Source organism: Salvelinus alpinus, chromosome 5 (assembly GCF_045679555.1).
Source record: "Salvelinus alpinus chromosome 5, SLU_Salpinus.1, whole genome shotgun sequence".
In the NCBI taxonomy this organism is placed as follows: Eukaryota; Metazoa; Chordata; class Actinopteri; order Salmoniformes; family Salmonidae; genus Salvelinus; species Salvelinus alpinus.
In genome coordinates, this window is record NC_092090.1 from 80,576,442 (window position 1) to 80,594,161 (window position 17,720).

Consider the following 17,720-nt stretch of genomic DNA (forward strand, 5'->3'; position numbering starts at 1 on the left):
TAATATTTCCTAATATTTTCATTAATGCAAGATTAACAATAAGACTTTTTGATCTGAACAGGCTTTTGGTCCTTCATATTTTACCAAGGAGAATTTGTACCAGTTACACCAGTTTAATCTCTGGATTGCCCTAATAAATTAATTCCCCTAAATAAACAATTAGCTATAGAGTGCAGTACTTTATCATCATAACAGTATATTTGTAACGAGTGCGCTGAGAGTCGTGAAGCAAGTTCAGGGAGTGAGTGTTTTAATAAATAAAATAAACACAAAACACAAACAACACACCGACATGAAAACAGAGTCAATAACACCTGAGGAAAGAACCAAGGGGAGTGACAGATATAGGGAAGATAATCAAGGAGGTGATGGAGTCCAGGTGAGTGTCATGAGGCGCAGGTGCGCGAGATGATGGTGACAGGTGTGCGGGATAATCAGCAGCCTGATGACCTAGAGGCCGGAGAGGGAGTATACGTGACAATATTGGCTAGATGACTACGCATCACGGCTTTTGGAATAGGGCCTAAGGACACGCGTATAGAGTGATGACAGAGTAGATCCTCCTCACTGCCCTTGGTTGTACCACTACCAGTAATTGAATCTTTCAGAAGACAGAGTGACCATAACACTATCAATCTTATGCCAACAAGCCTGTGACAAAGCACTACTGAGATAGACCAAATGATGCTATATCGACAGTCTCTTACTGCTTCAGCTCAAGGATAACTGTGGTGGGGTTACAGGGGCCCTAAAGCGATCAATGGCCATTGGCTGAAGTGTCACATTAATTGCAGTGTCCTGAGTTTGTTTATACACAACTGAACCATTGAATCCCAATACTGTACATTCACCATACATTCTCATCTGAAGGAGAAGAATGGCTGTGATTGTAGAGGCAGCTCCTAGCAGAATGAAAGAGGGGGATTAAGCATCAAGTAATTGTGTTACTAGAGAGGATTAGATTAGAGGAGAGAGAGAGACAGAGAGAGAGAGAAATGTAGGAGTGGAGCCTGAATTGCCCTCTCTAAGCATGTGACATGTATAAATGAAGGAAACATACTGTCTTTAATAATAAAACATTTGAATAAAAAATAAAAATAACTTATCGTCTGAGTTCCAGCCTTTAGTTTCACAAGCTTGGTGAAAATAAAGGCATATTTTATTCTTCAGAAGGTTATTGAACATATTTAAAACATACATGCCAGACAGTGGTGTTATTGAAAACACACACACATACACAGACAGGGTGTGCATAAGAATGCACTTTCCCAGAATTACCGATGTTTTGCCTGGAAAATCTTGATCTGATGTAACAACTAACCAAATAGCCAAGCCAATATCAACTCACTTACTTACTTTTCCAACATTCAAAGTCACTGTATCAATTACGCTCTTGCCCTCATCTGATTCCATGTGATCGAAAGAGGCATTATGTAAGGCCAACCAATTTGATTAGTCATCCACATTGCTTTATTTGGTGCAACATCTTAGTGAATAACAACTGCTAAAGGAACCGACCCACTTTATAATATGTGCTGAATTATATGTGCTTCTTTACTCTTTCCCCATATGCCTATAAGGCCAATACTGAGCATCAGCAGATAGTAAATTAAAACCAACATATTCCACTCTTTGGACCTTCCTAGAGAATTGAAATGTGTCCTTATGCAATGGGTAGTAGGCTACAGGACACTCCGGACACATTTCTGGAGAGCATGATACCAACCACAGAAAAACTCTGCCACATCACTATGAACTTCAGTAGGCCTAAATTCTTTACATTTTAATAAGACACAAATCACTAGGCAACTATCACACCAAATGTTCAGTATAGTGACACACTAGCTATAGAACGTAAGCCTAAAATACTGTCTCAGTATTGATGGAGAATTCTTTACGCACAGTTCCCCAACTTACCTCAAATAGTGGTAGATCAGGGTCCAAATGTGTAAAACTGTTAAGGACCACCGGGCTTTCGTCCTCGCCAACCTCCAGCTTTACCCCATCCCAAATATTGCGCACCTTCCATGTTCCAGCATCGAACATCTCATCGAGGTATCCCGATTTGATGCTTTGCGCATCAGAGCACATCCCCATAAAGTGGACCATTAGTAACGGATACGATTACGGCAGTCAATAGATGTGACAAGCTTTCTTTGTCGTACATCCATAGTTACGTCTGATGATAGGCTACAATACATTTCATTTTACCAGAGGACCACACAGTAAAAAGTGGAGTACAGAGACGGCGCTGGCTACTGTAGACTGCTAAAGGCAGGCGCCTCGACCTACTGTACTTAGAAATGCATGACTCATTGCGGAATGTTTCTCATAGCTCCTCCTCCTTTCTTACGGTACCCGTCCCTCTGTGAATGTTGTTGCTATTAGGTCGCTGTGGTAACCGTTTCTAGATAAGGTATATTCAAGACTGAAATATTGGTCCTGTTAAAATGTTTCCAATGCAGATATCCATACAGGCAAGAGGTATTAGACATCACCTCAGTAGAAACAGGAAAAGGATAGAAAAAACTAAAGCGTAGGCTATAATCCACTAAAACCTTAGAATAAATATAATGAATAAAAAAACGCATCCGTGTTACAATTGGATGGACCATCGTCAGTGAACCACTGTGAGGGCAATTCCCTGGGAATTAGTGAGTAGAACAGCATAACTTAATTTAGCGCTGGGGTATTATAATATATATATATATATATCAAGGCGGTGACCCGTTCCTGTAGGTTCATGCTCTACAACATTCGCAGAGTACGACCCTGCCTCACGCAGGAAGCGGCGCAGGTCCTAATCCAGGCACTTGTCATCTCCCGTCTGGATTACTGCAACTCGCTGTTGGCTGGGCTCCCTGCCTGTGCCATTAAACCCCTACAACTCATCCAGAACGCCGCAGCCCGTCTGGTGTTCAACTTTCCCAAGTTCTCTCACGTCACCCCGCTCCTCCGCTCTCTCCACTGGCTTCCAGTTGAAGCTCGCATCCGCTACAAGACCATGGTGCTTGCCTACGGAGCTGTGAGGGGAACGGCACCTCCGTACCTTCAGGCTCTGATCAGGCCCTACACCCAAACAAGGGCACTGCGTTCATCCACCTCTGGCCTGCTCGCCTCCCTACCTCTGAGGAAGTACAGTTCCCGCTCAGCCCAGTCAAAACTGTTCGCTGCTCTGGCACCCCAATGGTGGAACAAACTCCCTCACGACGCCAGGTCAGCGGAGTCAATCACCACCTTCCGGAGACACCTGAAACCCCACCTCTTTAAGGAATACCTAGGATAGGATAAAGTAATGCTTCTAACCCCCCCCCCTTAAAAGAGTTAGATGCACTATTGTAAAGTGGTTGTTCCACTGGATATCATAAGGTGAATGCACCAATTTGTAAGTCGCTCTGGATAAGAGCGTCTGCTAAATGACTTAAATGTAAATATACGTTTATATACAGCAAACACATACCAATAAACATTACCGAACACGAGCTCTTTAATCCCACTCCCTCAGCCACTCTCAGCCCATTCCACCTATCACCTATCACCCTCGTTTGATTTCCATGTGCCATATATTTTTGAATTGTGACGTTGTACATTAATTTTGAACCTTTCTAATCGCATAGTATCCACAGATTGTGAGCTAAAGATGAAAACCTTTCCAACGTGTGTTATTATATTATTGATCGATTGACTATAGCTTTCCAAATCCCCCGACACTGTTTGTAAGGGTCATTTTAAGTGAATGTTTTTTAACCATTCCTGAACCTGTGACCAGAAACAAGCTACATAGGGGCATTACCACAATAAATTATTTTGTGATTCTGTCTCTTGCAAGCAAAATCTACAGAGCTGAGATTGTTGTATGCCCCATATATATAGCATTCTGTTGGTGGCAAGAATTTTGTATTATAATTTAAATGGAAAAACTCGGAAGTGTCGAAACTAGTTTTTGTATCAGTTCATATACCATGTGCCACGGAATCGAAAATCTCTTCACATTTCTTTTGCAACCTTTATGGCGCAGCTGTCAGCATTTTTGTCCTCAAATGAAACTAGGAAAAAGTTTATATTTATGCCAATCCATTTCAGCCAATTTATATCTTTAATATATGGCAGACAAGTTCCCTACCTTCTCCTTCTTCCACTTCCCTCCTCCATTTTTGTGGTAATTCTGCAATCAGTTGGTTGTAATTTTGGATTTAGCAGACATTCCCATATACACTGAACAAAAATACAGTGTCTGTGACATAACTCATTTCTATTAATAATATCTTTAATAAATACAATACCATTTTTTAAATCTTTCCATAAAGAATGTTTTTTTAATCAATCAATATATTGGAATTTAAGCATAATATTTGTTGTAATATTTGTTATATATTTTCTGGAGAATAAAATTGAAATTGTAACCAGCTTTGTATGGCTTGTTTAAGAAATGGAGATACTTTAAAATACGTTTAATTTTCAATTAGTCGGAAATGAGAAGTTATAATCTGTATAAAGGCAAAAGGGCAATTTTTGAACAAAGGATGAGGCTTTCTTAGGTATTATTACTGCTCAGTTATTATTTATCCTGTTACCTGGAGGTGAGGCATCAACTATAGCATTCAATACTTTTCGCATTTTTGAAAACAGCTGCTTATATCACAAGGGTTATACATTTGCAGTTCAAAGGAATGGTATCATTGGTGTTATTTATGCCTCTTATATTCTGTGGATGAGTGCCCAGACCATTTTGCTGGTATTTCTCTTGAGTGACACTCCCCTCTACTGGTCAGAATTGGAACACACTTGGAACCAAGCAATATAATACAATATTCAACAACATAGAAAGAAAAAAAGAAAAACAGGTGTGAATGTGAATTGGTTCATTCGCATCTGCTTCAACAACAGGGGGTGTTTTCCCCAATACATTCCTGAGCCCACATTTTATACCCTTTCCCAGCATTCAGCAGCACAAAATACAGATTACCAGTGCTGCTACGCTTCAAATTCACAAATCTCTCCCTGAACAGCTGTATGGGATGAGGAAAGACAGAGAGACAGAGAGATAGAGAGAGAGATGGAAATGGAAAGTTGTCAGCCTGTAGGTGCAAGCAGTTGGTTGCAATCAATGCAATGTAATTACTCTGCTACCTTTTGCCCTGCGATGATTTAACAACAGTCCACGCTATTCCATTTGTCAGGCTTCCTTCTGGAATCAACAAATAGCAGTGTTGTTCAAACTATGGCTCTGGCAAATACCCCAACATGCTTTACTACTCTCTCAGGAGAGGGACTTCATTCACACACGCATGCACACAAACAAAACACACAAACTTTGCATAATACAGGCAGCACACTCTACCTTAATTGAAATCATGTGAGTTTTCTGACATTTTCAGCCAACCAACACACTCAACCCAGTGACCACAATTCCTGAGGTTGCCATGGCAAAAAGGTTCCCATTATCCATAATTCAACAAGAATTACCAAGCATAAATGAATCCACCTTGAAAAGCATGCATTGTCATCAGCAAATCTACATGGTGGTATCTGTTGACTAGGAAACTTGAATGATTTCGCTGCAATCTGCTGCTCATGAAATTGCTGTTGGGCAATTCCATGGTAACAGAATGATGGCACCAACAGCAAAAACCGTCAATCTGTTACCAAACTTTGCATCTGCACTGTTCTTTAAGTAAGTGTGTTTTTGTCAAATGTTCAGTGCAAATTCTTAAAAGGTTGTCATTGTGCACAGAATTTGATGGTTTATTTAACTTTGTAATCATTGGTTTTTGCTTGGTATAAATTTTAATGTGAAAAATCTTTGTCTCAGCATCAATCTGTTACTGTGGAATTGCCCTGTTGCTGATAATTCTAAGCTCCGCAGCTGCAGACCTCTGCCAATAGTGGGTCAGGGCCAGGCAACACAGGCCATGGTGTTTTCAGTCTCAGGTCAGTGTTACATGAGTTCAGTCCTTGACCGCTCGTCTCATGACAAGCCCCTGTGAGCTAACAGACCCAGAGAGACAGGTCTCACCATATAACAACAGGCCTTTATATCACCAGACAGACTGTTTTAACCATGAATCATGTGCAAGCTATTCAGAAGAAATACAAATAATGCTAGTTGATCAGAACAATTCTCTGCGTGAGTTAATTGAGAGGAGTCCCTGGCCTTAACCTTTTCCGTTTTATGACACTTGTCATTGTGTTTTTAGCCACTGGGCTCACCTCAGGTTGTGCAATTGTACTATCTGTTACTACTAACCTATAACTGCAAAATACAGGAGTATGAGCATATCGGACTTACAGTGCCTTCAGAAAGTATTCATACCCCTTGACTTATTCCACATTTTGTTGTGTTACAGCCTGAATTCAAAATTGATTAAATATATGTTTTTTCTCACCCACTTACACACAAAACCACATAACAACAAAGTAAAAATATGTTTTTAGAATTTTTCAGATTTATTGAAAATGAAAATGAAATATCTCATTTACATAAGTATTCACACCCCTGAGTCAATCAATACACGTTAGAATCACCTTTGGCAGTGATTACAGCTGTAAGTCTCTAAGAGCTTTGCACACCTGGATTGTATAATATTTGCACATTATTCTTCAAAAAATTCTTCAAGCTCTGTCAAGTTGGTTGTTGATCATTGCTAGACATCCATTTTCAAGTCTTGCAATAGATTTTCAAGCTGATTTAAATCAAAACTGTAACTAGGCCACTCAGGAACATTCAATGCTGTCTTGGTAAGAAACTCCAGTGTATTTCACCTTGTGTTTTAGGTTATGCTGAAAGGTGAATTTGTCTCCCAGTGTCTGTTGGAAAGCAGACTAAACCAGGTTTTTCTCTAGGATTTTGCCTGTGCTTAGCTCTATTTCGTTTCTTTTTATCCTAAAAATGTTTCCTAGTCGATGACAAGCATACCCATAACATGATGCAGCCACCACCATGCTTGAAAATATGAAGAGTGGTACTCAGTGATGTGTTGTGTTGGATTTGCCCCAAATATAACGCTTTGTATTCAGGACATAAAGTTAATTTCTATGTAATTTTTTTGGCAGTTTTACTTTAGTGCCTTATTGTAAACAGAATGCATGTTTTGGAATATTTTTTATTCTGTACAGTCTTCCTTCTTTTCACTCTGTCAGTTAGGTTAGTATTGTGGAGTAACTATGTTGTTGACCCATCCTCAATTTTCTCCTATCACAGCCATTAAACTCTGTAACTGTTTTAAAGTCACCATTGGCCTCATGGTGAAATCCCTAAAAATATAATTCCACTTTGAAATTATGGGGTATTGTGTGTAGTCCAGTGACACAAAATCTCAATTTAATCCATTTTAAATGCAGGTTGTAACACAACAAAATGTGGAAAAAGTCAAGGTGTGAATACTTTCTAAAGACACTGTAGAATAGAGTCAACAAAGCCAAGCTATTGGATAATATGCCACTGTCAAATGTGAGGAACACACACATATGCACACACGCACATGCTCAGGCTCACTAAAAGCATGTATAACATGCTAAAAGAAGCTATTTAAAAAAATATCAGATATCAAAGAAACTCACATTTCCCGGCGTAATATTAAGTGTATCAGAGTTGTACGCCTACCTGTTTGTCTACCTCTCTGTGTCTCACAGTAATGAAGGCAGCCTGGCACATAGACTGAGTCCTACAGCAGCCTCCACTCCTCAGCAGTCCACAGGTCCACTGAGCCCACATCACTGCTTCCCTCAGAACCAGGAGATAACACTGGAGATGAAACCGGACCGGGACGAGCAGGTTCTCAGAGTTCACCCTCCCCTCGCTCCCCACCCCAGTCACAGATTGGGTGACCACTTCAGGCCCACCCCAGTGGGTGTTTACTTAAACAGCTGTGTCAACACGCACAGAACAATAAAACATTAACTTCTACTCAAAAATAATAGGGATTCCAAAAAGCCTGTTAATAGCTTGTAAGAGTGAATACACTGTCCCTATGTTCAACTGCACAAACCTTAAGAAACTTTGCACTTTACTTCTCTGAACAGAAAATGAAATCACTGGCATCATGTTACCCTGAAATTCCCAGGGGTATTCCCATTCAACTAACGTTGTCTCACTCATTTTGTGAGGCAAAATGTATACAAAAGCTATTAGGCCTAACAAAATATGATTATGATAATTCTATATTTGCATCAGAAAATCAACTAATGGATTGACAAATGTAGACATGTTAGATTTCAGCTAAACCGAAAGCAAAAATGGTCAGCATAAGCAGTTAAACCAAAAGTAGTGCCACTACCAACACAAGCACAGCTTCTTTATGGTGGAGTACGTATAGTTCGAACTATAAGTTACAGGTGTTTTTGTGGTGAATCTCTGATAAAGGTTACAGAGCCTAGTTTTATGGGGCGTTATGTGAACTAGAAGCTGAACAAGCTGAACAAAAAAGTCCACCAAGTCACAGAGATATAGGTCTTAGAGGAACTTCCCCCTGACAGACGGAGAGGTGGCTCCTAAAGAAACCTTCCATTCAAACACAGTGAAATAACTCCTGCGAACCACGGCGCTCCTGACAGAAAGAGGCTGCTCTTATGAACGGCTGGATTTATTGCTTGTCATTATTTCAAGCAGCTGCTAGCCCATTCTGAGGCACTCCTAGCTCATAGGTCTTTGCATTTAAAAATCATTTTACAATACCAACTGCACTGCAGCCAACTGAGAACCATTTGAAAAGCAATCACTCTTAGGCAGTTTAACAATACCTTGAGGAGACAGCCTATCTAATAGCAGGGGAAACATGGTCTTTCTGACATGGTTTGGGGTGTCGGCATGCTTCACAGCCGAAACAGTTCGGAAGAGTTTGTGCATATATTATGACAACTTTTGTGATGTTTGTTTGTTTTGGTAAAAAAAAAATCCCGGTTGTTCAGCCACACAAAAAATGTTCTTGAGGCAAGCCGAAGTCGTTAGCTGAAGTCTACGCCCCTTTGTCTGTGATTGGTCAACAGTAGGGATCCTTCAGGAAACTCTTTGTTGTCATTCAACAAGAAATGACTCATTTTCGGGCCCATTTTTTCATTTAGAAATACTACACTAAACATTTTTAAGACTGCCAGAGGGAACACAACGTTTTTCTTTAAAATGCCCCCAGTGCAATGATTCTGTTTTCCAATTTGTTCTACAGGTAATTGTAAATACATCTTAGACCAGCAGCTACCACAGGGACCTAGTACAACAAAAACAAGCTCCTCTGTCATTAAGTGTAAGAGGGTGTGAGTAAGAAGAGTACAGCTAGAGCAAAACAGCTGACACAATGAAACACACAGAGATGCACCTGTCACAGTCAGAAGATCTATTTCCAAACTCAGTGAGTAACAACAACACGAAACCATCAGCAATATTACCATATTTATAACTATGTAATAAACAATAAAAACACATCCACATTCAACAGTGGGCATGATCAAACATGTTTGAGAAAAAAAGCAGAAGTGAATGACATCACAGGGGAATGGTTGCCTAACTATACTGTGAATGTGTGCCAGACACACTGAACAGCTGAACCCCACTCTGGTGGTAGCATACTGTAGCATACAAACAAGTCCTCCCTCTCTCAATCACAACCCTCTCTCTCACCCATAAACACACACACACACACAGCCAAAGAGACTGCGACTGCCTCAAATAACAACAGATGAGCTCTTTCTTACCAGATCATCCAGTATGTTGACAGGGAAATCAAACATACACATCTTGACTGGCTGAGCCAGGGCTTTGTGAAAGCTGGAGAGGGACTTGGTCTCCATGCTGCTAATTTCACTCCCAGAGACAGAACACGGAGGGTAGAGGCTCCTGCAGCAACAGATCGCTACTCTCCCTTTCGCTTTAACTCTCACTCTGCATCAATGACATACACACACAAACAAACTGGAACTTCGGGCTGCTGCTGACAGAAAAACCACCACTGCAGACTGGAAGGAACCCCTCCGCTCCCTCATCTGCTTCTTCTAACCTCTCTCTCTCTCTCTCCCTCCCTCTCTCACTCCCCCTCTCACTCTCTTTTCAGCTCCACAGAGTGTTTCTCACAAGGGAATGTCTGTGTTCTCAGCAGCTGCCCTAGCCGCTTTCTTCTATTTCATCCTGCTGTAGGTAGAACCCCTTAGCATTCAGCAGCACATTCAAACATTAGTGGCTGATTTTCCTTCCTCAGTAGCATTGTAATGTTGTTCGCACACCTTTTCACACGGACCACAGCCTACAGAAGTATGCAGAAGGCAGAGAAAAAAAGTAATGTGAAATGCAGCAGGTATGCTCATTTCTCTCTCCTCTCTGACTGTGCTGCAGTGTAGTCAATGTTAACACTGGAAGCAAGGCTGCGTTGTGTAAAGAGAGGTGCTGAAAAAACAACACATCCAGGTAAAACAAGAGAAAATAGCTCTGGGGCAAATCCATGTCAAGGCAAAATTAGAAGTGTTTGTTTGGCTGAAAGTGATACATTAGAGGTGCAATGTGTCCACACTCAGTCCACACATCTTTCTGCATGAAGTACTGCTCCTGTTAATGCCCCAGCTACCCTCTCTAGTAGCGCACTAGGACTTAAAACAGAGCAGAACTCAAATGAATCACAGACATGATATTGCATTTAGGTCACACAGCTTTTAGCTCAAATGGCTAAAGACTAAAGTCCTTTTTTACAAGATTAGACAAATAAGTTGTTTCTCCCATGAAAAAAGCACGTATAGAGTTGGTACATTTTGATTTAAAACACCCTGTTTCATAATTTACAAGAGTGATTCACAGTAGCTGTTGTGAAGGGTAAGTTTCAAAAGCATCTACATGTAGTACTAGCGTACAATGGTCATTCAGAGAAGTGAGAGGAGACCAATTTGTAATCTAAACCAAATCAAACCCTAATTCGTAGATTGGGTGCAATTTAACATTGGATATAGGTAGACAGATAAGTGGGCAGTGAAAAGAGTATGTGTCCTCTATGTTCAATAGAATGAGGGTTGAGACACTGAAAACTGTTTTCAGATGCAGTGGCTGTCCCACACTGCCTGCATAATGTAGAATAGTAGTTGTCAGGGAAACTGTAAGGCAAATATGTCCCCTCATAGAGCTACATCGTGTGGCCAATGCGATGGCTGCATGCATGCGAGTCTTGCCTCACTGCTACAGCCAGGACAGGAAGCTGGTTGTGTCATAGGCTACACGTCCACTTCCTGTAGACAAAGGCAGGACAGGGTGGTGCACAGCACACTCAGAACCCACACCATGCAGACAAGGTGAGTTTTGTTCTGCTTGAAAGTATAATAGTCTATGTGTAACGATTTTCTTCTTCTTCAGATGAGGAATAGGAAGGATCGGACCAAAATGCAGCGTGGTAAGTGTCCATGTTACTTTAATATAACAGAACACGAAAAAATACAAAAGTAATAAAGTGAATGACAAAGAAAACCGAAACAGTCCTGAATGGTGAAAACAAACACAAAACAGGAAACAACTACCCACAAACACAGATGGGAACAGGCTACCTAAGTATGATTCTCAATCAGAGACAACAATTGACAGCTGCCTCTGATTGGGAACCATACTAGGCCAAACACAGAAATACAACACATAGAACAAAACATAGAATATAGAACATAGAATGCCCACCCCAACTCACGCCCTGACCAAACCAAAATAAAGACATAAAAAAGGAACTAAGGTTAGAACGTGACACTATGCCACCGGACATCATCTATTCGTTATTAATAACATCGTCTTTGCTCTCCAATTTCAGCATGTTGTAAACACAAAACGTCTTTGGTGATATCCAAATAGTTTTATAGAACTTCAATGTCAGCTACTAGTTAGCCAGACTACATGAAAGGGATAGTTACTAACAGGACCCAAACTGTAGTTGGCCAACCTTCTTGATAGCCACTCTAGCACAGGTAGGATACAATGGGATTTGCAAAATGGCTTGCAAAACAAAACGCTTTCCAAATGTCACTCTTTTGTTGGGTCTTTTGCCCATTCATCAGCAAAGATAAAAACAGCATATGCTCGCCATACCTGTGCATCCCTACTTCCTGGTCACCTGTGTGCCAATATACATGTGACCAATAACCCAACATATAGTGTGTCCTCTAGTGTACAAATTACGTGGAATATACAAAGACAAAAACTATTGACAACATAACACACAACAACCACATAAAGTGCATTCGGAAAGTATTCAGATTGTCACGCCCTGAACTTAGATTTTTCAGTTTTTCTATATATTTTGGTTAGGTCAGGGTGTGACTAGGGTGGGTACGCTAGTTTTTGTATGTCTAGGGATTTTTGTATGTCTAGGAGTTTTTGTATGTATATGTTGGCCTGATATGGTTCCAATCAGAGACAGCTGTTTATCGTTGTCTCCGATTGGGGATCATATTTAGGTAGCCATTTTCCTAATTTGTGTTGTGGGATCTTGTTTTTGTATAGTTGCCTTGTGCACTGCAATACTGCACGTTTCTTAGATTCTTTGTTGTTTGGTTGTAAGTTTCACTTTTAAAGAATGTGGAACTCTACGCACGCTGCACCTTGGTCCGATCCTTTCAATGAACGTGACACAGATCCCTTTCCTTTTTCCAAATGTTGTTATGTTACAGCCTTGTTCAAAAATTGATTAAATAGTTTTTCCCCCTCATTCATCAATCTACACACAATACCCCATAATGACAAGGCAACAAAAAAATATTTAATTGCTCATTTAAAAAAAATAAAAACGGAAATATCAGATTTACATAAGTATTCAGATTCTCTCATTCTTCTCTGAAGATCCTCTCAAGCTCTGTCAGGTTGGATGGGGAGCGTAACTGCACAGCCATTTTCAGGTCTCTCCAGAGATGTTCGATCGGGTTCAAGTCCGGTCTCTGGCTGGGCCACTCAAGGACATTCAGAGACTTGTCCCGAAGCCACTCAAGCGTTGTCTTGGCTGTATGCTTAGGGTCATTGTCCTGTTGGAAGGTGAACCTTCGCTCCAGTCTGAGGACCTGAATGCTCTGGAGCAGGTTTTCATCAAGGATCTCTCTGTATTTTGCTCCGTTCATCTTTCCCTGACTAATCTCCCAGTCCCTGCCACTGAAAAACATCCTCACAGCATGATGCTGCCACCACCATGCCTCACCGTAGTGATGGTGCCAGGTTCCCTCCAGATGTGATGCTTAGCATTCAGGCCAAAGAGTTCAATCTTGGTTTTATCAGACCTGAGAATCCTGAGATAGTTGTCCTTCTGGAAGGTTCTTCCATCTCCACAGAGGAAATCTGGTGCACTGTCAGAGTGAACATCAGGTTCTTGGTCACCTCCCTGACCAAGGCCCTTCTCCCCCGACTGCTCAGTTTGGCCGAGTGGCCAGCTCTAGGAAGAGTCTTGGTGGTTCCAAACTTCATCCATTTAAGAATGATGGAGGCCACTGTGTCCTTGGGGACCTTCAATGCTGCAGATTTTTTTTTGGTACCCTTCCCCAGATCTGTCAACTGTGGGAGCTTATATAGACAGGTATGTGCCTTGCCAAATCAAGTCCAATCAATTGAATTTACCACAGGTGAACTCCAATCAAGTTGTAGAAACATTTCCAGGATGATCAATGGAAACAGGATGCACCTGAGCTCAATTTCGAGTCTCATAACAAAGGTTCTGAATACTTACAGTGGGGAGAACAAGTATTTGATACACTGACGATTTTGCAGGTTTTCCTACTTACAAAGCATGTAGAGGTCTGTAATTTTTTATCATAGGTACACTTCAACTGTGAGAGACGGATTCTAAAACAAAAATCCAGAAAATCACATTGTATGATCTTTAAGTAATTCATTTGCATTTTATTGCATGACATAAGTATTTGATACATCAGAAAAGCAGAACTTAATATTTGGTACAGAAACCTTTGTTTGCAATTACAGAGATCATACGTTTCCTGTAGTTCTTGACCAGGTTTGCACACACTGCAGCAGGGATTTTGGCCCACTCCTCCATACAGACCTTCTCCAGATCCTTCAGGTTTCGGGGCTGTCGCTGGGCAATACGGACTTTCAGCTCCCTCCAAAGATTTTCTATTGGGTTCAGGTCTGGAGACTGGCTAGGCCACTCCAGGACCTTGAGATGCTTCTTACGGAGCCACTCCTTAGTTGCCCTGGCTGTGTGTTTCGGGTCGTTGTCATGCTGGAAGACCCAGCCACGACCCATCTTCAATGCTCTTACTGAGGGAAGGAGGTTGTTGGCCAAGATCTTGCGATACATGGCCCCATCCATCTTCCCCTCAATACAGTGCAGTCGTCCTGTCCCCTTTGCAGAAAAGCATCCCCAAAGAATGATGTTTCCACCTCCATGCTTCACGGTTGGGATGGTGTTCTTGGGGTTGTACTCATCCTTCTTCTTCCTCCAAACACGGCGAGTGGAGTTTAGACCAAAAAGCTATATTTTTGTCTCATCAGACCACATGACCTTCTCCCATTCCTCCTCTGGATCATCCAGATGGTCATTGGCAAACTTCAGACGGGCCTGGACATGCGCTGGCTTGAGCAGGGGGACCTTGCGTGCGCTGCAGGATTTTAATCCATGACGGCGTAGTGTGTTACTAATGGTTTTCTTTGAGACTGTGGTCCCAGCTCTCTTCAGGTCATTGACCAGGTCCTGCCGTGTAGTTCTGGGCTGATCCCTCACCTTCCTCATGATCATTGATGCCCCACGAGGTGAGATCTTGCATGGAGCCCCAGACCGAGGGTGATTGACCGTCATCTTGAACTTCTTCCATTTTCTAATAATTGCGCCAACAGTTGTTGCCTTCTCTCCAAGCTGCTTGCCTATTGTCCTGTAGCCCATCCCAGCCTTGTGCAGGTCTACAATTTTATCCCTGATGTCCTTACACAGCTCTCTGGTCTTGACCATTGTGGAGAGGTTGGAGTCTGTTTGATTGAGTGTGTGGACAGGTGTCTTTTATACAGGTAACGAGTTCAAACAGGTGCAGTTAATACAGGTAATGAGTGGAGAACAGTAGGGCTTCTTAAAGAAAAAGTAACAGGTCTGTGAGAGCCGGATTTCTTACTGGTTGGTAGGTGATCAAATACTTATGTCATGCAATAAAATGCAAATGAATTACTTAAAAATCATACAATGTGATTTTCGGGATTTTTGTTTCAGATTCCGTCTCTCACAGTTGAAGTGTACCTATGATAAAAATTACAGACCTCTATATGCTTTGTAAGTAGGAAAACCTGCAAAATCGGCAGTGTATCAAATACTTGTTCTCCCCACTGTATGTAAATAATGTATGTCTGTTTTTTATTTTTTATACATTTGCTAAAATGTTAAGAAAAACTGTTTTTGCTTTGTCATTATGGGGCATTGTGTGTAGATTGAGGAACAAATAGATATATTTAATCCATTTTAGAATAAGGCTGTAACGTAACAAAATGTGGAAAAAGTCAAGGGGTCTGAATACTTTCTGAATGCACTGTAAGTAGGCTGAAATGGCTCCTACAGTAGTAATGGCATGGCCTTTACACTATTGGAACAATGACAGCTTGCAAAGTAAGGTTACACACAAAGGCATTGTATCATAATTTAACTCACATTGCAACTCATTCTGATGATTAAAGGACAGGGAGAAAAATATATAGAAGGATTATAAGGTGCCTCTTCTGCCTTGTGCACAGAAAACTAAGGCGTGTGATAAAAAAACTCCCAGATTCCATAAAGAAGAAGGAGCCATATGTGTGCAGTGAGGCCAGTCTATTAGAGAGGAGGCCTGCTTTTTTCTATTCAGAATCAGAAATGAGCTCATACGCCACATCAAAACTGCTTAAAGTCATACAACAATGAAGAGCAAATGCATGAAGAATATCAATCGTCTACAGTTTTGAAGTCAGGGAAGGAGAAAGACCGAGATCGAAAATGAACAGAGCCATCATTTCATGCCTTTTTAGGCATGTTTCTTAATATTCAATCCCCCCCCCCCCCCCCACCACCAGACACAGACAGACACACACAAGCACACAGACACGTGCACATAAAAAAAAAACTTTGTGAGGCAGTTCATGATAGGTTTATGTACAAAGGAAGACCTGTGTTCCAGGAGTGACGCAGGGAGCAACATCCTGCAAAACCTCTCCCCGCCTGAAAACTCATGGTCAACAGGTGATGTTACCATGGTAACCCCAGATATTTCCTCTCACATATGTATAATATATCAAAATCCAGAGAGAGCAAACAAGTCCATTTCAAAAGCTGTTGGAGAGTTTGTTGTTTTTTGGGGAGGCTTTCTTTGCTTTCTTTATAGCACAAGAGCTGAGTTTAACAATGGGAGGTCACCCTCCCTCAGACGCTGAAGGCCAGAGGGCCTGATCCAAAAAGGATATTTCCTAGAGAACTTCACTTCCTTGCCAAGAATATCATTGTGTTTATTGTTAATTCTTATCAATGCACAGCTTATTATAAAAACAACAAACAGAGATTTAAATATTCAGCGTCATGCCCTTTATCTTTTAATCAGAAAAGTGTGCATGTGTGTATGTCATTAAATGTGAAGGCAGCCTACACAGGGGCCTTTGTTGGAAACACACAGACAGAGAAAGGACCGGTTATACTATAGACTAAATATGTATTGAACAAGGCCTTTGTTGGAAACACAGACAGGTAAACACACATGATGAAAACATTGTAAATGCAAAGAGACTCCAGAAAGTGTTTTATGTGGATGCATGTTTGTGTATGCACATGTGCATGGGTTTGCCTGTCTGTGTTGTGTGTGTGTGTGTGTGTGTGTGAGTGAGAGAGAGAGAGAGAAAGAAAGCATGAGTGTATAAGTGAGTGAGTGAGATACACAGAGAGAGAGAGAGCCTATGTATATCACATTCAGACCATATCTAAGGAAGCTGACTAACAGATGCTGTTGCAATGATGGATGTGAGATAATGATGTTTATTCATGCACCGACGATGAGGGGATGATATTTCACCTTCAGCATAGTAGACCACAGGGAGAATTATCCACACATCCAAGAAAGGCATAAACATATTTGGGGTCATGGGCATGCTGACAAATTACTATTCACATGCATTCAGATTAGGGGTTTATTCAGTGAGGTTTCAGATTAAAATAATCCACCATGATCAAAATAATAATATGATGTATTATTTATTATGCGTGTCGACGCAACACTACAACACCGTGACAGCTAGTGCACCTCACACAATGAACGTTACCCCAGGTGATTGTAGTATACCTGTTTTTCCAGCATTATCATCCTCTCAATTTCATGACCTTCTTCATATGTCTTCTCGTGCACGTTCAGAATAGATTCTCATTTCTTCTGTACCGGCATCCAGCATTTTGATTATCCACAGTTCGTGTACCAAATCAGCGAAAGGTATCCTTGTGGAAATGTCCTCAGTGAGTTCAGCACCACCTTGAGTTGATGTGTAGTACGATACTGTAATAGTTTATTCAGCTATTAGTCTAAACTTCACAATCCATTGCAATCGATCTGCATTTAATTTCTAGGTCATCCTCTATCTTCATTCTCAAACCTCCCCCTGCAACCACGGGGGGCGTGCAATGCGCATTGGTCTGATTTGAACAATTTCATGATGCCATTTCTTTCTTTGGAATAGTTAATTTAATCCAGCCACAATAGTAATACAAACACTAGTCATGTAATGCTTGATACTATCATTTTACGTGGGTGTACATCGCATCAAGCAGTGATGCATT

The 17,720-nt window shown here is 41.1% G+C and overlaps 1 protein-coding gene across 4 annotated transcripts in view; it reads right to left on the bottom strand.

Annotated features, from left to right (window-relative positions):
• Nucleotides 1–17,370, bottom strand: part of LOC139576935 (ral guanine nucleotide dissociation stimulator-like) — a 31,213-nt gene extending 13,843 nt beyond the window's left edge. The window contains exon 1 of one of the 4 annotated variants that reach the window (XM_071403549.1): nt 7,604–7,754. In XM_071403549.1, coding sequence (XP_071259650.1) covers nt 7,604–7,714 — 111 coding nt within the window. In that variant the 5' untranslated portion in view covers nt 7,715–7,754. Of the gene's footprint in view, nt 1–1,917; nt 2,251–7,603; nt 7,755–9,687; nt 9,917–17,232 lie in introns of those variants that run through there. The other 3 variants (XM_071403552.1, XM_071403551.1, XM_071403548.1) reach the window with 3 other exon arrangements.
• Nucleotides 17,371–17,720: the final 350 nt, after the last annotated feature.